This window comes from Hemitrygon akajei, chromosome 2 (genome assembly GCF_048418815.1).
Source record: "Hemitrygon akajei chromosome 2, sHemAka1.3, whole genome shotgun sequence".
NCBI lineage: Eukaryota > Metazoa > Chordata > Chondrichthyes > Myliobatiformes > Dasyatidae > Hemitrygon > Hemitrygon akajei.
The window spans coordinates 151,774,067-151,798,719 of record NC_133125.1 but is presented as its reverse complement, the minus strand read 5'-3'; the positions used below and the strand labels follow the sequence as shown (position 1 = coordinate 151,798,719).

The 24,653-nt window shown below is 46.0% G+C and overlaps 1 protein-coding gene across 2 annotated transcripts in view; it reads right to left on the bottom strand.

The window, feature by feature from the left end:
• Positions 1 to 432: 432 nt before the first annotated feature.
• Positions 433 to 24,653, bottom strand: part of LOC140716935 (complement C4-A-like) — a 124,667-nt gene continuing 100,446 nt past the window's right edge. For both annotated transcript variants that reach the window (XM_073030077.1, XM_073030087.1), the window contains 9 exons: positions 23,749 to 23,818; positions 20,520 to 20,622; positions 17,207 to 17,281; positions 12,932 to 13,034; positions 8,310 to 8,399; positions 7,255 to 7,347; positions 5,756 to 5,842; positions 2,431 to 2,560; positions 433 to 700 (listed from right to left, as the gene is read on the bottom strand). In XM_073030077.1, coding sequence (XP_072886178.1) covers positions 559 to 700; positions 2,431 to 2,560; positions 5,756 to 5,842; positions 7,255 to 7,347; positions 8,310 to 8,399; positions 12,932 to 13,034; positions 17,207 to 17,281; positions 20,520 to 20,622; positions 23,749 to 23,818 — 893 coding nt within the window. In that variant the 3' untranslated portion in view covers positions 433 to 558. The remainder of the gene's footprint in view (positions 701 to 2,430; positions 2,561 to 5,755; positions 5,843 to 7,254; positions 7,348 to 8,309; positions 8,400 to 12,931; positions 13,035 to 17,206; positions 17,282 to 20,519; positions 20,623 to 23,748; positions 23,819 to 24,653) is intronic.

Below are 24,653 nucleotides of genomic sequence, written 5' to 3'. Positions count from 1 at the left end.
TTGGCCGGTAAGGGTGTTAGCAGGTACAGAGGGAGACAGAACAAATGTCCCCTGTCCCCAGCGAGCAGCTGAGTGACCACAATTCTCCGACATTGTGGAGACAGGACCTCCAGTCCATTGAGTCTTTACCAACCATCAACCACCTATTGGCATAAATCCCATTTCATTCTCCCCACATTCCCATCAACATCCCCCAGTTCTTCCCACTCACCCACAATTTACAGCGGTTGCTGTTTGGGTTTGTGAGGGAACCAGACATCCCATGCAGTCACAGGAAGAACATGTCAAATCCACACATAGCAGATGTCAAGACCAAGCCCGGGTCCACATCGTCCTGAGGCCGTATCTCTACCCGCTGTGCTCCCAATTCACGAGAATGAAGCCCATTTTCCCGTCACCATCTCAATGGCATTCCATTACAAAAACTTCAGACAATGTCACAGAGCAGTTTATTGAAAGAGCACCTTATTTTTGTTACAAATTTTTTTGCAGCAATGACTACATTCTGTTTAATAGGGGGAGATTTGTCACCAGAGGCACTGCAGCTGCTGACTGAACTTACAACATGCATCCGTACATGAGGAGGTTATCAAAGAAGGTGTTCAGGTGCTGACAGGACTCTCTGTAGCTCCGAAGGTTACACGTCGCTGCTGGTGGAATGGGTTCGATCCATGTGGTGTCACTGAGAAGATACTGCATCCTGCAGACAGGCACAGCAAGTTTTCACTCAACAGTTATTAGCAAAGCATCACAGACACCAAAAAATCAAAACACAGATGCTGGACTTTTCTCAAGTGTCTCAAGGCCTGTTTCTGACCTGTAGATCAGACCACCAGGTCAGCTGTTTCTGACTACCAGCTCATCCAGGGATATTTCAACAGGTCTTCTACAACTGAGTTGATAGGAGAAAGGTTTCTGAATCGGTAATAAGATGTTCTCAGAATGAATTTTTAAAAGATATTACTTATTTGTTTGTATATTTATTTTTTCTATATTATGTATTGCATTGAACTGCTGCTGCTAGGTTAACAGATTTCACAACACATGCTGGTGATAAGAAACCTGATTCGGACTCAGGAGGTCTGGTCAATAGTCTTGTATCAATGGGGTAGAAGCTGTCCTTGAGCCTGTGCTTTCAGGCTTTAGTATCTTCTGCCCAATGAGAGGTGGAGAAGAGCTAGTTTCGGGTGGGAGGGGTCTATGATTAGGCTGGCTTCTTACTGAGGCAGAGGAGTATAGATGGAGTCCGGAGAGAGGAGGCTGGTTTCTGTGATGGGCTGATCCATCCATAACTCTATTACCATAAGAAAGGTAAAGAATGTGTTCTGTTTTCATAGCCCATCTCAAGTTAAGTTTGTCCAGAAGTTGGAAACTACACAAAATTTGCTCAGTCTGGTAACCACACCTTCACAGTATCTGTAATGTTCAGCATCAATGGCACAAAGAAGAAACTGTTACAGGAAGTAAATAGAGAGATGCAGGGAGATGGAGAGCGAGAGCAGGGGAGGGGAGAAGTCTAGTTTTATTGTTCAAAGGGATGAACGGTAAGATACAAAAGCATGCAAACAGGCATCAGCAGGCTCCAGGAAAGATGTGGTAGTGCAGAAAGATTCAGCAAGATGATACCCGGAATAGAGGTCTGGCCTTCTAAACATCAGGCAACAGATACAAAAGCTTGAGAGATGTGGAATATGGTGTTAAAGTGCCTCTCTTTTAAAGCAATCCAGCCCCTGTTCCATTGACTCTGTCGACAATTCCCACTGCCTTGGTGAAGTAGTCAACATGATCAAAGACCTTTCTCACCAGGAGCATTTTCTCTTCTCCACCCTTCCATCCCTCAGAGGAAACAAAAGCAGGGGGAAATGATCCCACTGGGCTGAAGGACAGTTTTGATCCAAGATTAGTGAAAAGACCTCTTGTATGACAAAGATGAACTGCTGATGGCATAGCCCTCTCCCCTTATTGTCTGCCTGCACTACACTGTACCTGTGTCTACATCACTTCACTCATTCTCCCTTGTCCTGACCTGATGAAGTGATCTGTATGGATGGGAGTCAGCAGAAAGCTTTTCATTGCACACGGGACAATAATAAAACAATTTGCCACCTGTACCACCCGGAGGGTTTTCCCTACTCCTGAATGCCACAGACTGCAAGACCATTTTGTTTACTGTAGCTTGGTATGTTGCAATAATAAAGCAATTTACTGTACACGCAGCGATGATGAACCAGTTACCAAGGGAGAGTTGGAGCGCTGCTCTGCATTATGGGTTGGACATAGAGCCAGTATTCCTGGCAGGGAAGCAGGACCAGGACACAGTAGATGATCAGCCCAGGGAACCTCCCTCCTTCCAACTGAAACGCTGGCTCTCACAAATCTACAACACTCCTGCAGCATTCCCACATGGGACATCCCCGGATCCAAACTTACTTCCCGCTGACGTCGATGCCTTTCCCGATTTTCCCCATCACCAGGTATTCCGTGTCCCTCTTCATCTGCAGCTGGCAGGACTTCCGGTTGATGAAAGCTCTGACGTCATTCTTCTGAACGTTGTCACTCTCTGGAAAGGAGAGAGCCAGGTTACCTTGGTTACAGGACACCTTGAGCTCTCAGACACTACAGTCACCCAATCGGATTGCAGTACAGGACTGTCCCGTGACCGCATGGCCAGTGAGACTGTCCAACCTTCACCGGGCATGGGAATGGAATCAGACATTGGCTACAGCCCCTTCCTCATGGTGCGGACATGTCCTCAAACCTTTGAATTTATCTCTTCCATTATTGTCACCTTAATCGTTGCTCTACTTCAGATTCCACATCACCCCCACCACCACTAATTTATCATTTCCTGTCAGAGTCAACTTATGTACCTAATGTCATTGATTGGTCAGGTTATGGTGATACGGGTTGAAGGCTGGAGATTGGGGCTGAAAGGAAAAAAGGTTCAGCCATGATGAAATGCCAGAGTCGACTTGATGGATCAAATGGCCTAATTCTGCTCCTATATCTTATGGTCATTTTATGTACATAAAATCAATCTTTGTACACAAGCTAACTTATGTATTTAGATTTATTGTACTTTTTAATTAATATTCTTTACCTTATTGTGTGTGTGTTTTTTTGTGCTGCATCGGATCTGGAGTAACAATTACTTCTTTACGCTCGTGTACTAGAAATGCCATCAAACAATCTTGAATACTTGTACTTCCATAAATATACTGTTGAAAGTGTCCCGACAGGATGTATCTTGGTCCGGTATGGCAATTTCAAAGTTCAAAGTTCGTTATCAAAGTTGATATAAATCATACATCTTTGAGATTTATCTCAAGGCAGCCATGAAAGAAAGAAACCCAAAATAACCCATTAAAAGACTGTCAAACACTCAATGTGCAGCGAGGAAAAAAAAGAGCAGATTGTGCAAACAATAATAAGCAAATACTGATCAGAACTGGAGTCTATGAAAGGAAGTCCATCCATCCACAGACACAAAGCCGCAGTTCTGTGCAAAGCCCAGTAAACGTTACAGAGACATGGGCTGAATCAGCCCGTCCCTCACCCCAGGCCCTGACATCCTGAGACCTTTTCAATCTGGCCCGGCACTTAATTCATCATCCAGACGTTGGGTTCTGTTGCTCTGATACACTCTGGGGCATGGAGTCCGCTGCCTCAATTCAACCTGTACCCGACATTTCAGTGTAAAGCTGCAGAGAGAAATGATCTCCCCATTGCAAAGGGGCATAATGTATTCCCGAGTACAAATGGGGGCTTTCCAGCACCACTGGGCATCACAGGAGCTTGCGTGCAGTCTGGATAGAGGTGACGGTGTTCTAGTATGAATCCATCATTTGTAAACAGAGTGAATTGTAAAATACTGTAGTATTCCAATGATGTGATGCTTTAATCACAGAATCAACTTCCTTTCGAAAAGGGGGAAGAGAAGATTAGTGGCGTCTGCCCTCCCCACCATTCTACATCTGGTGCTGCCCCAAAGTGGCAACATCTATCATCAGGGGCCTCGGTTCGATAAACAATCTCCAAAACCTCCCTCTGCAGCTGGATCCCTGACTTCCTCACTGTGAGAACGCAGCCAGTGCAGCGTGGAACCAACATCTCGTCCTCGCCGACAATCAACACTGGCGCATCTCAAGGATGGATGCTTAGCCCACTGCTTTAATTAATCTACACGCACCACTGTCTGGATAGGCACAGCTCAAACCACATCAGTACATTTACTGACCACACAGCTAGTGGTGGCAGAATTCCGGACGGTGACGAGGAGGCATACACCAGATCAGCTGGTTGAGTGGTGTTGCAGTAAACTTGCGCTCGATGTCCGTAAGACCAAGGAATTGATTATAGACTTCAGGAAGGGGAAGTCGAGGGAACACACACTAGTCCTGATTGAGGGATCAGAAGTGGAAAGGGTGAGTAGTTCCAACTTTCTGCATGTCAGCATCTCCGAGGATTTGTCCAGGGGCCAACATATTGATGTAATTACAAAGAAGGCAGGACTCTGGCCACGTTTCATTAGGAGTTTGAGGAAAATTGGTACATCAGCAAAGGCACGTACCGTGAAGAGCATTCTACCTGGTTACTCCACTATTTGGTACGGAGGGACCACTGCACAGGGTCAGAAAAAGTTGGAAACTCAGCTAGCTCCATCACAGGCACGTCTCCTCAGCATCCAAGACACTTTGAAAAAGCAACATCTATCATTCAGGACCTTCACTTCATTAGACTTCCACTATGCTGCTGCTTTGCACTGATCACTTGTAGAGAAGAGAAAGATGGGCTGAAGGGCCTGTTATATGCTGTACCACTTCATGACTCTGTGAATCAAGAACACCTTCATTCCCAGTACTACCCGACTCCTGAACCAAGCACCTCTTTCACAGCCCATTCTCAGCAGTGCTGCCATGTTCTAAGACTCTTAACTCTACCTCTCTTCCCTTAATGTCACTTTAGCAATGTTTTATTCACTTCTCCAATTGAAGATTCAGGAAGTTATGTTGTAGTTTTATAAAAATGTGGTCAGGCTGCATCTGGAGTATTGTATTTGGTTCTGGTTGCCCCATTATAACATGGATGACATCAGAGAGGACGCAGGAGAGGTTTACCTAGATTACATAGCCAGTATCTTTCTCCTAGGGTCAAAAAGTCAATATTGGAGGATGTGTGTTTAAGGTGAGAGGGGGTAAGTTCAAAGGGCTTAAATGCAAAGGACAAAAGGCAAAGGAAAAGTACACAGATGGTGGCAGGATCCTTAACAGTTTTGATGTACAGAGAGTGCTTGGGGTACAAGTCCATTGCTCCATGAAAGTGGCCACACAAGTAGATATTGTGGTGAAGAAGTTAGATGGCGTCCTTGCCTTCATTGGTCAAGGCAGTCAATTCAAGAGTCAGGAAGTTACGCTGCAGCATTGTAAAAGTCTGGTTGTGCCTGGTCTGGAGTATTTTATTACACGGAGAATTGAAGGAGCCTGGAACACGCTGCCAGGGTTGGTGGCGAAAGCAGATACAATAGAGGTGCCAGACATCGGCACATAAATGGAGGGATATGGACTCTTTTACATGCAGCTCAGTCATCAGGTAAATACAAGTACAGAAGGTGAATAGTGAAGTAGTGTTCATGTGCTGTTCAGGAATTTGATGGCAGAGGGGAGGAAGCTCTTCCTAAAACAGGTTCTGGACTTAACACTACTTTAGCTCAGATCCCCCAGATTCACCTGCATTCACCTCTGCAAATAATACTCACCGTGGGTCTTGAAAACGTCATTGATGGACATGATGTAACTGTCAAAGTACCCCAGCGAGGTCTGATTCACAAGCTGCGCCCTGTAGACTGAACGACAATTGGAAGGAAAGTGTGTCAGAAAAATGCAGCAAGGTGATGGTGTTTCACCCATCACTCTCAATCATGTGACACATTTTGACTTGTATTCTCTTCCTGTGGAGAAACTATATGATCTAGTGTGGGACGGACTGACAGTCTGATGGGAAGGTGGAAATGCTGTTGTTATGAAGCTTCATATTCCTTGTATGGATGACAGTGAGGAGATTCCGTTTCTAACATGATATTCTGAGAGCATCCTGGTACAACTGTTTTTGGATCTTTAATTTTTCTTTTCCTGCTGAAGAACTGCCTGTGTAGTGGGAGGATTCAATTTTTCTGTGTCCATTATCGGAAGGATGTGGAGGCTTTGGTGCAGAAGTGGTTAACCGGATGAAGGCTGGATTAGCTGGCATGTGCTATAAGGAGAAGTTTGACAAACTTGCTCAGGTTCGACAAGGTTGGTTTTTTTTCTGGAGTAGCAGAGGCCGAGCGGTTTTCTGATGGAAGCATTTAAAACTATGGGTGGAATAGACAGAGTAGGCAGTCAGTATTTTTTTTTTCTCCCTGGGTCAAATGTCTAATATTAGAGGGGATGCACTTAAGGTGAGAGAGCACAGTTCAAAGGAGGGGTGCGGGGCAGAGTGAAGTGGGTGCCTGGAATGGCGGTGGAGGTAGACACAGTAGAGGTGTTACCAGGCTCTGAAGGCAGGTACAAGCATGTGCAGAGAATGGAGGGACATGGACCACGTGCAGGCAGAAGGGATTAGTTTCATTAGTTTTGGCACAACTTCCTGGGCCAGAGGGATATATCCATATTTGATTTTCTATGTTCTATTCAGTATCTGATAGGATGGCAGCATTATTGCCTGTGTAACTTGGAGAACTGCGTGTTTAGGGGGAAGATTCCGTTTCTAACTTGACAGTCTGATTATATTGTGTTCATATCTAGGTATCTGATCCCCAGAAAACACCACGTGCAGCAGGATTCATTGCCTGATTGAACTGTCTGAAAGGCTGATAAAAGGAGAAAATACTGGAAACACACAACAGGTCAGGCAGCATTATGGAGAGAGTGAGAGAGACTTAACATTACAGGTTGATGACCTTTGATCAGAACGGGCGTCTTCAATCCAAAACATTTACTGTTTCTCCTTCCACAGCTACTGCCTGTCCTGCTGAATGTCCCCAGCATTTTCTGGCTTTATTTCAGAGCTCCAGCATCAAATGTTTTCACCCAGAGGGTGGTGGGTATGTGGAAGGAGCTGCCAGAGGAAGTGGTAGTGCTGTGCTCTCCACCCCCCACCCACACCCATTTCATACCGTTGACACTGACTGACTTGGCAGGTGTTCCCAGCATCTTCTCTTTCCCTGAAACCCTCTGAACGGAAGCAGAGAAGGACAGGAAAGATCTTCACACATACCATAATCCACAATCGGAGTGTAGCAGGCAAAGTTACTCCGCGGACTTTCCTTCCAGTCTACTTCCAAAATCTGTGTGATCTTAGGACAGGGACCTGGTGGAAGTGTATAAGAAACTCTCTTATTAAAATCTTTACCAAGATACTAATTAATTCTAGAAAGTTTTCAATGAATGTCAAAATTTGTAGTAAACTTAGAAAGTCCATGATAAACCGATAATTGTTAACATAGAAAAATAGAACAGTGAGATGCACAAACAGAAAGACAAACAGTAAAAGGTACTGGTGTTGGAAATGGCATGGATATCAGAATTGGAATTGGTGTTGGTTTATTATTGTCAGCTACCAAGATACTTTGAAAAGTTATTGTTTGCATGCCCTTTGGTCATTTCATTCTGTATGTAAGTGCAACAATGAGATGCAAAAGGACAACACAATGCAGAATATGCTGTACAGTTACAGAAGGTGCAATGCATGTAGACAGACAAAGTTCAAGGGCCACGACATGGCAGACTGGGAGATTAAGAGCTCATCTTTTAATATATGAGACGTTTGTTCAAGAGTCCAATAAGGGCAGCACAACAGTGTAGCTGTTATCACAGCACTTTACAGTACCAGAGACCAGGGTTCAATTCCCACCACTGCCCGTGAGGAGTTTGTATGTTCTCCCCGTGACAGCCTGGATTTCCTCTGGGTGCTCAGGTTTCCCCCCGCAGTTCAAAGACGTTCCGGTTGGTAGGTTAATTGGTCATTGTAAACTGTCTCTTGATTAGGCTAGAGTTGAATCGGGGGTTGCTGGGAAGCCTGGCTTGAAGGTCCCATTCTGCGTGTTAGGTAGGTAGGTTTGGGGGTGGGTACATTGGGTAGGTGCATAGGTAGGGTAAGTTGAATGGATAAGTACAGTAATAGGTAGGTAGTTTGTAACAATAGTAAGCCAGTTCTGATACTGGAGGTATTCTGACTCAATGGGACTGTTCAGAGACAGTACGAAATGTAACAATAAATTCAGTGACAAGTACAAAACTGAGGGAGAGGGGAACTTTTTGGGCTGTCAGTACCTTCAGCACAGGTGCAAACCTGGCCATTACAGAGCTTTGTGACCAGGGGGTTTTCTTTTGGAGCATTGTAAGTTATCGTGCATTTCGTACCTGGAAGCAAACCAAAGCAGAATCAGATCATTGTCACTTAGTCAGCATATCCCAGCACAGGCACAGAATCATTGAGTCTGCATCCACCATTAACACACAGATTAGTGTACTTCCGGCTTCAACGTTCAAAGTAAATTTATTATCGAAGTACATATATGTCACCATGTACAACCCTGAGATTCATTTTCTTGCAGGTATTCATAGTAGAACAAAGAAGTACTAGAGAACCAGTGAAAAACAACACACAGTCAGAGAACAACAAACATCCAAGGTCCATAAGAAGAGAAACTGTGCAAATACCAATAAAACAAATAATAAACAAATAATACTGAGAAGATGAGTTGTAGAGTCCTTGAAGTGAGTCCATGGATTGGGGAATCAGTAATGATAAGGAATACCTGTACTATTAGTACAATATTTTGACAATAGAAATGAAATACTAATATGCGACAGCATAAAGGTATATGCTAGCCGGTTGTAGCTGACATGAACCTGAGCTTAAGGGGTTCTATCTTACTTTCAAGAGTTTGCTAGTGAGTCCACGCTGGTTCCAGAGCCTGTAACTGTTCCTGAACCTGGTGGTGTGTGACCTAAGGCTCCCAATCGTCCTTCCTGATGGCAGCAGCAAGAAGAGAGCATAGCCTAGATGGTGGGGGTCCTTAATGATGGATGCTGCTTTCTTGTGGCAGCACTCCTTGTAGATGTGCTCAGTGCTGGGGATGGTTTTTCCTGTGATGGACTGGGCTGTATCTACCACTTTCTCAGGCTTTTCTGTTCTTGTCACATACAGTGGACACGGTAATAAGAAACACTATAGTACAGCGACAGGTACAACATTGTAGGTTGGTGTATTCTCAAGCTGATGGTGATTTTACTGCAAATCTGAAGCAGTACAAAAAAGAAATGCTGATGTGACAATAGAGAAGTAGCAGAGAGAGGTAGAGTTAGGAGTTGGAGAACGTGGCAGCCCCACAAGGTGGGGATGTGAAATGTGCGGCTGGGTTCAGGAGAGGGTAAGAGCTGTTCTTGAGTCTGGTTTTCTGGGCTCTCAGACTCATGTATCTTTTCCTAGAAAAGGGAAGGCCAGCATGCAGCCATACTTGATGATAATGTTAGCCTTTCCGAAGCAACGCACCATGGAAATGGACTGGATGAGTAATGGAGTCAGAGTAGTACAGCACCGGAATAGGCCCTTTAGCCCACTACATCCATCTACACTGATGCCCACATTATCCTTCTATGCCTCATTTTTGTTAGCACTTTTTGAAATAACTCTGGAATAGAGCAACTGTATCTATTTTCACCAGCTCCTCTGGTATCATGCTCCAGATATCAACCACATTCTGTGTAAAATACTTATGAAGGCAAGCTTGTCATATATGTTGACTCTTTCAGAGAACAATGGCCTTAGATTCCTCGGTTTCAATGTTCTTATTGCACTACCATTTAGTGTATATGTCCTACCTTACGAGTTCCTAATCCTGCACTGATCCCTTTAGCAGCACAGCACAAGCTAGGAGGTGAAGGGTGAAGCCAGGTGAGGAGGGGGAAGGTAGGTGGCTGGGGAGAGAGTTGAAGTGAGAAGCTGGGAGGTGATAGGCGGAAAGGGTAAAGGGCTGAAGAATAAGGAATCTGATATGAGAGGAGAATGGACCATGGGAAAAAGGGAAGGAGGATGAGCACCAGAGGAAAATTATAGGCAAGTAACCGATAAGGGGTAAGAGGGGAGCCAGAATATGAAATGGAAAAAGAGAGAAGGGGGAATTGGAAGGAATTACCGGAAGTTAATGAAATTAATGTCCATGCCTTCAGGTTGGAAGCAAGGGAGATGAGGCTGAGTACAGGGCTACGGTGGGAAACTTTGTCACATGGTGCGAGCAGAATCATCTGCAGCTTAATGTGAAAAAGACTAAGGAGCTGGTGGTGGACCTGAGGAGGGCTAAGGCACCGGTGACCCCTGTTTCCATCCAATGGGCATTGTGGATATGGTGGAGGATTACAAATACCTGGGGATACGAATTGACAATAAACTGGACTGGTCAAAGAACACTGAGGCTGTCTACAAGAAGGGTCAGAGCCGTCTCTATTTCCTGAGGAGACTGAGGTCCTTTAACATCTGCCGGACGATGCTGAGGATGTTCTACGAGTCTGTGGTGGCCAGTGCTATCATGTTTGCTGTTGTGTGCTGGGGCAGCAGGCTGAGGGTAGCAAACACCAACAGAATCAACAAACTCATTTGTAAAGCCACTGATGTTGTGGGGTTGGAACTGGATCCTCTGACGGTGGCATCTGAAAAGAGGATGCTGTCCAAGTTGCATGCCATCTTGGACAATGACTCCCATCCACTCCATAATGTACTGGTTAGGCACAGGAGTACATTCAGCCAGAGACTCATTCCACCGATACGTAACACTGAGCGTCATAGGAAGTCATTCCTACCTGTGGCCATCAAACTTTACAACTCCTCTTCGGAATGTCAGATACCCTGAGCCAGTAGGCTGGTCCTGGACTTATTTCCACCTGGCATGATTAACTTATTATTATTTAATTATTTATGGTTTTATATTGCTATATTTCTTCACTATTCTTGGTTGGTGCGGCTGTAACGAAACCCAATTTCCCTTGGGATCAATAAAGTATTTCTGTCTGTCTGTCTGCTCTTCCAATCTGAGAGTGGCCTCATCTTGGCAGTAGAGGAGGCCATGGACCAACATGTCGGAATGGGAATGGGAATTGGAGTTAATAAAATGGTTTGCCATCAGGAGATTCCGCTTGTTGCAGACGGAGCAAAGGTGCTTGACAGAGCATTCTGACAATCTATGTCGATCTTACTAATGTAGAGGAGCCTGCACTGGGAGAACGAGGTACAGCAGATGACCCCTATAGACTCTCAGTAGAAGTGTTGACATACCTGGAAGGAATGTTTGGGGCACTGAATGGAGGTGATGGACGAGGTGAATGGGCAGCTGTAACACTTGTTCTGCTTGCAGAGATAACTGCCAAGAGGGAGATCAGTGCAGAGGGACGAATGGACTAGAATCATAGAGAGTGTGACCCCTGCTGAAAGCAGAGGCCGGGGGCGAGGTAAAGGTGTGTTTGGTGGTAGGACCCATTGAACGTAGCAGAAGTTGTGGAGAATGATGTGCTAGATGTGAAGGCTCAGGAGGTGATAAGTAAGGACAAGATGAACTCTATCTCCGCTAAGGCAGCAGGAGGATGGGGTAAGGGTGGATCTTTAAGAATGGAGGTGTGGGAGAAGGCTGCTGCATCTCCTCCCTTTCATGAATAGGAAAGGTTTAGAGAGACATGGACCAAACACAGGTAAATGGGAACTTTGGTTGGCATGGATCAGTTGGAAACCATTGTGTTTTTAATCATTCTTTTTATAAGATTTATACTTTTTTAAAAACTCATGTATTTTTTATAGTGTGTAGTGGTTCATCCCCATTCAGTGGCAGATTGCAATACAGCAGCTAAACTGACGGTTTATTACTTTCCTCGTACTTCATTGGCTAAGTATTTGCACATTGAATGATGTAGCGTATTAAGTGGTTTATTCCTAACTAAGGAATTTTCCTTATCTATAAATGTGATGGCTTTTTCAGAGGTGCCATCTTTGCTTCTTTATTCTTTTGTCTTCACATTTTGTCATTCATTCACTCGTTAGCATAGTTTCTCAGCTCTTTATTTAGTCTGCTTACTATTTGCATGTTTGTTTGAACTCTAAAATAAACTACGTCTGCTCGTCATTCCTGACTCCCAGAGGAACGCTAAGGATCAGAAAATAAACAAGAGCCAACAGACTGAAGAACCCATTTCCATGCTGTGTGACTCTATGACAGCATATCAATCAGAAGGAGACCCCTCTTTCACACACCCTCACCTTAGCTCACTGTACTTTGTGTTGTCTGGTGTAAAAGCAGGAAAGTCAGCTTATGTACGGTAAGAAAGATACCACAAACAGGGTTTAGTGGTGACATGTTTAAGGGGATGACCGCACCCCAACCCATGACTCAGAGTTGCCCAACTATCCCCCTTCCCCCAAGGCAGGTCTGGCCGTCGGTACCATTGGAAGCCTGACTATATACTGTGGCAGCTGATGACACAGAGGTGGGCCTTCCTGAATCAAAGGATACTCATCATCTGTGATCCAGTGTCGTAGCGGTTGGAGTTGCTATGTCGCAGCCCCAGGGACCTGGGTTCAATTCCGTCCTCCAGCACTGTCTGTGTGGAGTTTGTACGTTCTCTTTGTGACCACATGGGTTTCCTTTAGGAGCTCTGGTTTCCTCCTGCATATCAGCAATGTATGGGTTGGTGGGTTAATTGCCCCTTGTGTGTAAGTGAAGGGAAAAATAATTCAGTTGATGGGAATGTTAGATAAGCTGCAGAGATGCAGGGAGATAAGGAGAGAAGGTATGAAGCTGGGGGGTGGGTGTTCCTCTGTTCAGATCCAGTATCCACTGAACTGTATTGCAGGAAGTAAATCCCTACAAAGTGCACTGACCAGACTCTTTAAAAAAGCTCCAACTTACTTGGGTCATAAAAGTCGTATAGCGTGGCGTGCGCAGGCTGCATCAAGCCCAGAGGTACGATCTGCTTGGCTGGAAAGATGATACACGTTTCGCTTTCTTGGATCTGGAGAACAGAAGCATATTCACAGCAATGAGACAGGTGAAAGCACGACTCAGGCAATCACAGTTGGATTTCCCATGGGGAGAGTGCATCTGTAAATTCAATCCTAGACTTCCGCATTGGTCTATTATTCTCATGTACAGTGAAACATTTGTCTTGCGTCCTGTGGCATAGAGTACAAAGGTAGGGAATACCGTCAGCGGGGCAGGTCATCAATTAGTTTGTCACTGTCACATACTGAGGTACATTGGAAACCTGACCTAGCGAATATTCTCTCAGTGAGGAAGGTGGAAGGTTGGTTTATTATTGTCACATGTACTGATATCAGACCATTACATCTACATTGAGGCAGTACAAGGGAAATCAGTAACAGAATAGAGAGTTAAGTACTACAGTTACACAGAAAGGGCTATACAGGCAGACAATATGATTCAAGGGCCTTAGCAGGGTTGGTTGTGAGGTCAAGGGTCCATCTTATTGTACTAGGGAACAGTTCAATAGTCTAACAACAGCAGAGCAGAAGCTGTCCTTGAGCCTGGTGGGACATGCTTTTAGACTTCCGTAGCTTCTACCTGATGGGAGTGGGGAGACATGAGAACTTCCACACTGGGTAGGGTCTCTGATGACATGTGCCATCCGCTTTACTGAGGCGATGGGAAGTGCGAGGCAACTGGACTGCAGCCTTGAACTCCAGGCCGGGTCTTCATATGCTGCGATTGTGACTCCCATCTCCCCTTCCCCCACCACCACTCTGCAATCCCTTCTCCCTCAGATCCCATCATCAGCTCCTGGGCCCTCAGAGGCTCCATCTTCCTCTCACCCCAACCCTTCCCTCTCCACTGACACTACCAGCCTCCCTCCCCCCTCTGATCCCATCTCTCATCCGTGCCGGGTCTTTACCATTCCCTCCGACCTTCAACTCTCTGAGGTAGAGCGCTCTGTCCTCAGTAAGGGCCTCTCCTTTGTCCCTCTTCGCCCACACCTCAGTGAGTTCTGCGTACGCCATGACGCTGAACTCTTCTTCCGCCGGCTCCGTCTCTGAGCTTACTTCTTGGACAAGGACTCTCCTACCCCCACCGATGACCCCTTCTCCCATGTTCAACCCTCCTCCTCTTCATGGACACCCCACTCTGGTCTTCTGCCTGCTCTGGATCTCTTTATTGCTGATTGCCGACGGGACATCAACTGTCTTGACTTCACCACACCCTGTTCCAATTCCAACCTAACTCCTTCCGAACGCTCTGCTCTGCGCTCCCTCTGCACCAATCCCAACCTCATTATAAAACCTGCTGATAAGGGGGGAGCTGTTGTTGTCTGGCGTACTGACCTCTACCTGGCCGAGGCACAGCGACAACTCTCTGATACCTCCTCTTATTTACCCCTTGATCATGATCCCACTAAGGAGCACCGGGCCATTGTCTCCAATACCATCACCAACCTTATTAGCTCTGGGGATCTTCCATCCACTGCCACCAACCTCATAGTTCCCACACCTCGCACTTCCCGTTTCTACCTCCTACCCAAGATCCACAAACCTGCCTGTCCAGGTAGACCCATTGTCTCAGCTTGCTCCTGTCCCACTGAACTCATTTCTGCATACCTTGACACTGTTTTATCCCCCCTTGTTCAATCTCTTCCCACCTATGTTCATGACACTTCTCATGCTTTGAATTTTTTCAATGATTTTAAGTTCCCTGGCCCCCACCGCCTTATTTTCACTATGGACGTCCAGTCCCTATATACCTCCATCCCCTACCAAGATGGTCTCGAAGCTCTTCGCTTCTTTTTGGATTCCAGACCTAACCAATTCCCCTCTACCATCCCTCTCCTCCATCGAGCGGAATTAGTTCTTACTCTCAATAGTTTCTCCTTTGGCTCCTCCCACTTCCTCCAAACCAAGGGTGTAGCCACGGGCACCCGTATGGATCCCAGTTATGCCTGCCTTTTTGTTGGCTTTGTGGAACCGTCCATGTTCCAAGTCTTTACGGGTATCCATCACCCTCTTTTCCTTTGCTACATCGACAACTGCATTGACGCTGCCTCCTGCACGCGTGCTGAGCTCGTCAACTTCATTAACTTTGCCTCCAACTTTCACCCTGCACTCAAATTTACCTGGTTATTTCCGGCACCTCCCTCCCCTTTCCTGATCTTTCTGTCTCCATCTCTGAAGATGGCTTATCTACTGATATCTACTTTAAGCCTACAGACTCTCACAGCTACCTGGACTATTCCTCTTCCCACCCAATCTCTTGCAAAAATGCTATCCCCTTCTCACAATTCCTCCGTCTCCGCCGCACCTGCTCTCAGGATGAGGCTTTTCTTTCCAGGATGAAGGAGATGTCTTCCTTTTTTAGACAAAGGGGCTTCCCTTCTTCCACCATCAACTCTGCTGTCAAACACATCTCTCCCATTTCCCGCACATCTGCCCTCACCCCATCCGCCCGCCACCCCTCGGGATAGGGTCCCCTTGTCCTCACTTACCACCCCACCAGCCTCCAGGTCCAACGTATAATTCTCCATAACTTCCGCCACCTCCAACGGGATCCCACTACCAAGCACAGCTTTCCCTCCCACCCTCTTTTTGCTTTCCGCAGGGGTCGCTCCCTACGCAACTCCCTTGTCCACTTGTTCCCCCCCCCCCATCCCTTCCCACTGATCTCCCTCCTGGCACTTATCCTTGTAAATGGAACAAGTGCTACACCTGCCCTTACACTTCCTCCCTCACCACCATTCAGGGCCCCAGACAGTCCTTCCAGGTGAGGCGACATTTCACCTGTGAGTCGGCTGGTGTGGTATACTGCATCTGGTGCTCCTGGTGTGGCCTTTTATATATTGGTGAGACCCAACGCAGACTGGGAGACCGTTTCGCTGAACACCTACACTCGGTCCGCCAGAGAAAGCAGGATCTCCCAGTGGTCACACATTTTAATTCCACGTCCCATTCCCATTCTGATATGTCTATCCATGGCCTCCTCTACTGTCAAAACGAATCCAAACTCAGGTTGGAGGAACAACACCTCATATACCAGCTGAGTAGCCTCCAACCTGATGGCATGAACATTGACTTCTCTAACTTCCATTAATGCCCCTCCTCCCCTTCTTACCCCATCCCTGACATATTTAGTTGTTTGCCTGTTCTCCATCTCCCTCTGGTGCTTCCCCCCCCCCCCCACCTTTCTTTCTCCTGAGGCCTCCCGTCCCATGATCCTTTCCCTTCTCCAGCTCGGTATCACTTTCACCAATCACCTGTCCAGCTCTTGGCTTCATCCCACCCCCTCCGGTCTTCTCCTATCATTTTGCATTTCCCCCTCCCCCCACTACTTTCAAATCTCTTACTATCTTTCCTTTCAGTTAGTCCTGACGAAGGGTCTCGGCCCCAAACGTCGACAGCGCTTCTCCCTATAGATGCCGCCTGGCCTGCTGTGTTCCACCAGCATTTTGTGTGTGTTGTTGTTTGAATTTCCAGCATCTGCAGATTTCCTCGTGTTTGCAGCTGGTTTGTGATCACTGGCATGGGACAGTGGACAGATGGAGAGAATTCCTTAGTGGAAAGGCTGTGTAGAGGGATGGTAGGAGATAGAGAGATGGTCGCCATCGGCTCTGCACAAAAACATAAGCGGAGGCTTGGTTTTGCATAAAGAGAACCAGTTTCTGTTGGTAGGTGGGGACACAGATCGGAAGCAATTGAGTTCGGAGTTCAAGGCCTGGAGAGTGCGCCTGGGTCAATACCAAAGGTCAAAGCTCAAAGGTGAATTGTAAGTCCAGATGTTGAGGTCGAATGGGTAAAGCCCGAGGTTCACATCGAATGGGGAAGTCAGAGGCCAGAGGTCTGCGAGTCCAATAGAGGCTGGATGCCTGTCCTGGAGGGTGAAGACTGTGAGCAGGTGAATGGGAAGAAGAAAAACAGCCCATCACTATTCCTGCTCTCTCCTCCTCCACTTGCCTATCATCCCCATCTCACCTGGATCCACCTATCACCTGCAGCTCTTGTGTTTAACCCCTTCCCCTCACCACTTTATCCCCATCTATTCTGTCAGTCCCGTTGCATCTCCTGACCTGCTCAGTTGCTCCAACGTTTTGTGTCCCTCTCCAGATTCCAACATCTGCTGTCGCCCATGTCTCTACTTATTGCAAAATGAATACCAATAGATTTAATATAAAAATAAAATAAATACCGATTCCAAGTACAGCAACAGTCTTCCTTTCTTGTACTCGTAGCTACTAATGTACTGCTCCACTCCATTTTTCAGCTGAAAAGATAATCAAAGCATTTTCTTCAGGGAAATTACTTCAGATATCACATGGATGATCCCCCATGTCCTTCCATTCCATCTCATTCTGAATATTATCTTCTCACGAACATCCATTCCCCCTTCCCTCCTATGCACTGTGCACAAGGAGCAAGGGCTTAAGAACATGATATCCAGAAGGCAGAATGCCTACCATCATGATTAGGTTGCATGGACCACACAGTTCAAATTCTGACTGGGGAACTCAAGATTATAAACGTCAAAATTTATTCATTTATTGACATACGGAGAAGGCCCTCTGGCCCTTCGAGTCGTGCCAGCCCGATTTAATCCTAGCCTAATCACAGGACAATTTACAATAACCAACCTACCAACTGGTAAGTCTTTGGACTGTAGCTGGAAACATGAGCACCCAGAGGAAACCCACGCAGGCACAGAGAGAACGCACAAACTCCTTACAGGCAGTGGTGGAAATTGAACGCGGGTTGCTGGTAATGTAAACCATTGTGCTAACCACTATGTTACCGAATGGAATGACAATTTCATTCAACAGGGTAACAAGCCCTTCGGCCCACTGAGTCTATGTTGACCACCAGCCACCCATTTACACCAATCCCACTCACCAATTCCAGATTCCACCCTTCATCCACACGCTCAAAGAAATTTACAGCCACCTGAACTTCCAGAAGATGGGAGGAAATGGAGCATTCAGGAGAAACCCATGCAGTCACAGGGAGAATGTGCAGACTCCACACAGACGGTGGCAGAGGCTGGAATTGACACCAGCTCTCCGCAGTGTGAAGCAGCACATGATGGTGAGGTCAATAGTCCATCTCACCATACTGTGGGGAATTCAGGGGTCCTAGAACAGAAGGCTAGAAGCTGTCCTTGAGCCTGGTAGTATGTGCTATCAAGGCTTTTGTCTCTTCCAATCAAATGGGAGAGGGGAGAAGAATGACCTGTTTGAGGGGGTGGTGAGTTCACTGATTTATCAAAGCAGTATGAATGATGGACAGAGACTGTGGAGGGGTGACTGGTTTCTGTGATGTGTTGAGCTGTATCTAGAGCTCCCTGCAGTTCCCTGTGGAGGCAGGCAGAGTAGTTCCCGTACCAAATGCCATGATGCATCCACATAGGATATTTAGGGTGCATCACTAAAAGTTTGTAAGGGGCAACTAGGGATGGGTAACAAATGCTGGTGCAACTAGAAATGGGTAATAAATGCTGGTGTGACTAGGGATGGGTAATAAATGCTGGTGTGACTAGAGATGGGTAATAAATGCTGGTGTGACTAGAGATGGGTAATAAATGCTGGTGTGACTAGAAATGGGTAATAAATGCTGGTGTGACTAGGGATGGGTAATAAAAGCTGGTGCGACTAGGGATGGGTAATAAAAGCTGGTGCGACTAGGGATGGGTAATAAAAGCTGGTGCGACTAGAAATGGGTAATAAAAGCTGGTGTGACTAGGGATGGGTAATAAATGCTGGTGTGACTAGGGATGGGTAATAAAAGCTGGTGTGACTACGGATGGATAATAAATGCTGGTGCGACTAGGGATGGGTAATAAAAGCTGGTGCGACTAGGGATGGGTAATAAATGCTGGTGTGACTAGGGATGGGTAATAAATGCTGGTGTGACTAGAAATGGGTAATAAATGCTGGTGTGACTAGAAATGGGTAATAAAAGCTGGTGTGACTAGGGATGGGTAATAAAAGCTGGTGCGACTAGGGATGGGTAATAAATGCTGGTGCGACTACGGATGGGTAATAAATGCTGGTGTGACTAGGGATGGGTAATAAATGCTGGTACAAATAGGGATGGTTAATAAATTCAGGCACAACTAGGGATGGGTAATAAATGCTGGTGCAAATAGTGATGGGTAATAAATGCTGCTGTGACTAGGGATGGGTAATAAATGTTGGTACAAATAGGGATGGGTAATAAATGCTGGTGCGACTAGGGATGGGTAATAAATGCTGGTGTGACTAGGGATGGGTAATAAATTCAGGCGCAGCTAGGGATGGGTAATAAATGCTAGTGTGACTACGGATGGGTAATAAATGCTGGTGTGACTAGGGATGGGTAATAAATGCTAGTGTGACTACGGATGGGTAATAAATGCTGGTGCGACTAGGGATGGGTAATAAATGCTGGTGTGACTAGGGATGGGTAATAAATGCTAGTGTGACTAGGGATGGGTAATAAATGCTGGTGCGACTAGGGATGGGTAATAAATGCTGGTGCAACTAGGGATGGGTAATAAATGCTGGTGCAACTAGGGATGGGTAATAAATGCTGGTGCGACTAGGGATGGGTAATAAATGCTGCTGTGACTAGGGATGGGTAATAAATGCTGGTGCGACTAGGGATGGGTAATAAATGCTAGTGTGACTACGATGGGTAATAAATGCTGGTGCGACTAGGGATGGGTAATAAATGCTAGTGTGACTAGGGATGGGTAATAAATGCTAGTGTGACTAGGGATGGGTAATAAATGCTGGTGCGACTAGGGATGGGTAATAAATGCTAGTGTGACTACGGATGGGTAATAAATGCTGGTGTGACTAGGGATGGGTAATAAATGCTAGTGTGACTAGGGATGGGTAATAAATGCTGGTGTGACTACGGATGGGTAATAAATGCTGGTGCGACTAGGGATGGGTAATAAATGCTAGTGTGACTAGGGATGGGTAATAAATGCTAGTGTGACTACGGATGGGTAATAAATGCTGGTGCGACTAGGGATGGGTAATAAATGCTAGTGTGACTAGGGATGGGTAATAAATGCTGGTGCGACTAGGGATGGGTAATAAATGCTAGTGTGACTACGGATGGGTAATAAATGCTGGTGTGACTAGGGATGGGTAATAAAAGCTGGTGTGACTAAGGATGGGTAATAAAAGCTGGTGCGACTAGGGATGGGTAATAAATGCTGGTGCGACTAGGGATGGGTAATAAATGCTGGTACAAATAGGGATGGTTAATAAATTCAGGCACAACTAGGGATGGGTAATAAATTCAGGCACAACTAGGGATGGGTAGTAAATCTATCTGGTGATCATTTAATAAAGAAAAATGGTGTTTAATTTCACATAAAGCTGCAGAAGGGTACAAGTAGAATGTAGGTGGAGAGAGAGATAAGGCCAGAAGTCAATGTGCTTCACTTCTCAGGCAAGCTTTGTTTCCCAACACTGATTTCCCCAGACATCAAGCCATCTACAGACATGAGTTCTCACCTGATCGAGGTACACGGTGTCCGGTTCCAGACCACTCAGGAGGGTGATGTCCACCACAGCCATGCCAGTCACTGACAAGTCATTAAGACTCTGATTGCTCAACCTTCATTAGGGACATTTGGAAAGAATTAGAAGCGGAAACAGTCCATTCTGGGAGCAATTGGACATGTTCACACCTTACTGTTAGAGGCCACAGCTGTGGTTAGGATGAAACATTTTGTAGGCATTTGAGTTGACATCAGAGAAACGGCATGGTAAAGGCCACTCTGCCCACTGAGTCCAACCCAACCACCTATTTACACTGATCCCATTTTATTCTCCCCATATTCTTATCGAATCCACCAAATATTCCCATCCATCTACACAACAGGGAAATGGCCAATTAACCTGCCAACCTGCACATCTTTTGGGGAATTGGAAGGAAACCGAAGCACCTGGGAGAAATACAGGGAGAACGTAGAAACTCCACACATAGATGCACCGGGGTTTGGGTTTGAACCCGAATCCCTGGAGCTGAAAGGTAGCAGATCTACCTGCTGCACAGCAGGCTACATGTGAAACCATGTCTCCACAGTTCAATCTGCCTGAGGCGCCAATGTTCGAGACACAGTTTTGGTTATACAGAATTACCTGCAATGTACCATTCAGAAGTTCATCAGGAACAAGCCATCTGCAGTGGAATGAACTCTCCACCCCGAACAGCCCCATCTGAGATTAGTTCCACTGAGCACTCTCCCCCTGGAGCAAGATCCCTTTGGTTTCAATTCCCACACAATTTACACAGATAGGAAAGGTTCAGAGGGGCACTGGCCCTCAGTGACATTAAAGCAAGGCTCTGTGCATTGTCTCTCAGATCTCTCTGCACCATTTCCATGCATGTCTTGGATTTTTACTCATCATAAGCTAACAAGGCTGTAGAAAAGATTCACTAGGATATCTCTGGGACTGAGGACTTGAGTTATAAGGACACATTGGGATCATTTCTCTGGAACAAAGGAGGTTGAGAGGTGACCTTAGAGGGTTATAAAGTAATGAGGGGCATTGATATGGTAATGCTCAGGGTAGGGCTGTTTAAAACTACAGGACATAGGTACAATGTGAGGGGAAAGATTCAAAAGGAATCCGAGAAGCAACTTTCCCCTCACAGAGGGTGCTGGGTATATGGAACGAGCTGCCAGAGGATGTGCTAGGGATGGGTACAATTGCTACCTTTAAAAGACACATGGATCAGAAAGGCTTAGAGGGATACAGGACAAATACAGGCAAAAGTTACCGGCCCAAGTCAGCTTAGATAAGTTGGACCAGCTGGCCAGTTTCAATTCTGTATAGCTCTGTAACAATCCCCAATGATTCCCGGGAATCACTGGCCCATGAGCATGGCCCAAGTGGGATGAGATTGAAAAACTCAAGACCTGCGCTGGGGACTCACAGTCCCTCACAAACTACCTACTCTCCTGTCCCAGCACTGGAAATTGGAGGTCCCACCTTAGGCCTCAGCAGAACTCACAACACTGGGCTGGGAGCAAATCTCCCTCACTGGCCAAAGAGGGCAAGGGCCCAGAGGGGTGAAGGTGAAAAAGGGGAAGGGGAGGGCAGATATGGACAGGGGCTTGTGGGGGAAAGGGCAGTGAAAGGTTTTTCTTATATACAGTAATGATCAGATCGTTACACAGTGCATTGAGATAGAACAAGGTAAAGCAATAACAACGCAGAATAAAGTGTAACAGCTACAGAGAAGGAGTAGTACAGGTAGACAATAAGGTGCAAGATCATAATGAGATAGATTGTGAGGTCAAGATCTATTTTATCATACAAGGGATATACTTATTATACTAGAACTAAATAGTCTTGTAACAGTGGGGTACAAGCTGTTCTGACTAGATTTTGTATCTTCTGTACAATGGAATAGAGAAGAGGTATTTTTGGGGTGGGTGGGGTCTATGATTGCACTAATCTCTAAAAAAGAACTCAGGATTTGTCTCAAATAAAGAAACAATTTTAATTTTTTAAAAAGTGACACTGCTGGAAATCTTCAGAAAAAGAAAGATGAAATGCTTGGAATACTCAGCAAGTCCGGCAGCATCTGTGAGGATAGAAACTGAGCTCATGCTTCAGGTCAAAGTTTTTAGTTGCCCCATTGCAGGAAGGATATAGAGCAGGAGTTACAAAACTATTTTACACCATGGACCCCTACCATTAACAGTGGACGCCAGGTTGGGAACCCCTGATGTGGAGAGGGTGCAGAATGGTTCACCAGGATGCTGCCTTTATTAGAGAGTATGAGCTGTATGGGGGGTTGGGGAAACTTGGATTGTCTCCATAGAGTGTCGAAGGCCGAAGGGAGACCTGATATATTTAAAATTATGAGAAGAATAGGTAGGGTTGACAGTCAGAAACTTTTCCCCAGGGTAGAAATGCCAAACCCGAGAGACTTTGCTCTTAGGTTAGAAGGGGAAGTTTAATGACTTGAGGGTCCATTCTTTTATGTGGAGAATGGTAGTTGCCTGAAATGGGTCAGCAGAGGGGGTAGTGGAAACAGGAAGTTCAGTGGAGTTGAGATAAACACACAAATGGAACACAAGAATGCAGATCAGCACAACATCATGGGCCGGATGGCCTGTCAGTGTTGCAAGTACTCAGCAAGTCAGACAGTATTCGTAGAGGAAGAAACTGCTAACATTGCAGGTCTGGGACCCTTCACCAGAACTAAGAACAAGAGAAAGCCAGTTAGTCCAGAGAGCGGAGAAGGAGGGGGTGGCCAGTGGTTGAACCTTGTGGGCATTAAGAAGCAGATAAGCTCCACTGACTTTGTAATGTGCTGATGATATTTAACATCTAGAGAAGATTGCTCTGTTGGTGCTGCAGACTCATGTCCAGAAGGGACGAATGCATGCATGAAAAGAAAACAAAAGAGACAGATAGCCAGGTGCAGACTGGAATAACGTAGGAGGCATCGAAAGTCGGAGAAGCCCTGCGGGGGAAGATAAGGATATTTCCCTGCCATGCAAACATCTATCTAACTGTGCCATAAATACAAATATATTTTTGCATATCAGGGGAATTAAGGGTTATGGGGAGAAGGCGAAGCAAGCTTGATGGGCCAAATGGCCTAAACTTACTCCCATTCCTTATGTTAAGTGTTGCTCTTTGAGCTTGAGGAGACAACTATATGATAGGTAAATCCTTTAACCACACTTATGGGTTGAACCAAACCCAACCATAATCTCACCTTGTGCAGACTTCATAGAAAACAGTCTGGGTATCAGAGACCGCTCTTCTCTTTCGTAGGTCATATTTAGCTGGAAGAGATGCATTTTTGTTAGTTCTTTCTCTCCACTGAGCATTTATCCCACTCTGTGGTGCTAAAGGGTGTGGTGTTTCCATAGGACCAGGGACTCAACTGTCAAGATCACAGGATGAAAGGTTGGGGTGGAAACACCTCATTCCCAGTGTCTCTGTAGCGCTTCGCAGGGCAGGAAGTGCATCCAGCGGTGAAGACTGCACCCAAAGATTTCCCGAAAACTTCAGCCAGGTACAATTTTCTGAGAACTGCAAACCATGGCTGAGGCCACTCTGCCCATTAGTGCCTATACTAGCCCATTGAATGGGCCCCACTCTTGCCCTATAACCCCTGAGAAAAACATTTTCCTTTCATTGTTTGAAATAGAGATCTGTTTCAGAAATTGTATTTGAGATCACAAGTACTTACATAGGTATTTACATAAAAGTGGGGAGATTTGGTCCACAGAATCAATAGTAGCTCCTGCCAGTCCTATCTGAACTCTTTTTAAGCCCCATTCTCTCTCCCCTTTAATTCCTTTTACCACACCTGCACCAGGTTGCCGCATTACAGGAAGGACATGGAAGCCATGAGCTGAAGCGATTTGTCACAACTCTGCCTGGATCACAGGGCACGTACCACAGGCAGAGTTTCGGTTGCTTTCTCTAGAGCATCCAAAGCTGAGGGGCGACCTGATGGACGGTGATAAAATTATGAGAGGCTTGGGTGGTGTAGACAGTGAGAATCTTTTCCCCTCAGGGTTGAATACTTGAGGGCCTGCATTTAAGGTGGGAGGGGCAAGTTCAAAGGAGATGTGCAGGGCAGCTTCTGTTATCTTATGCAGAGTGGTTGGT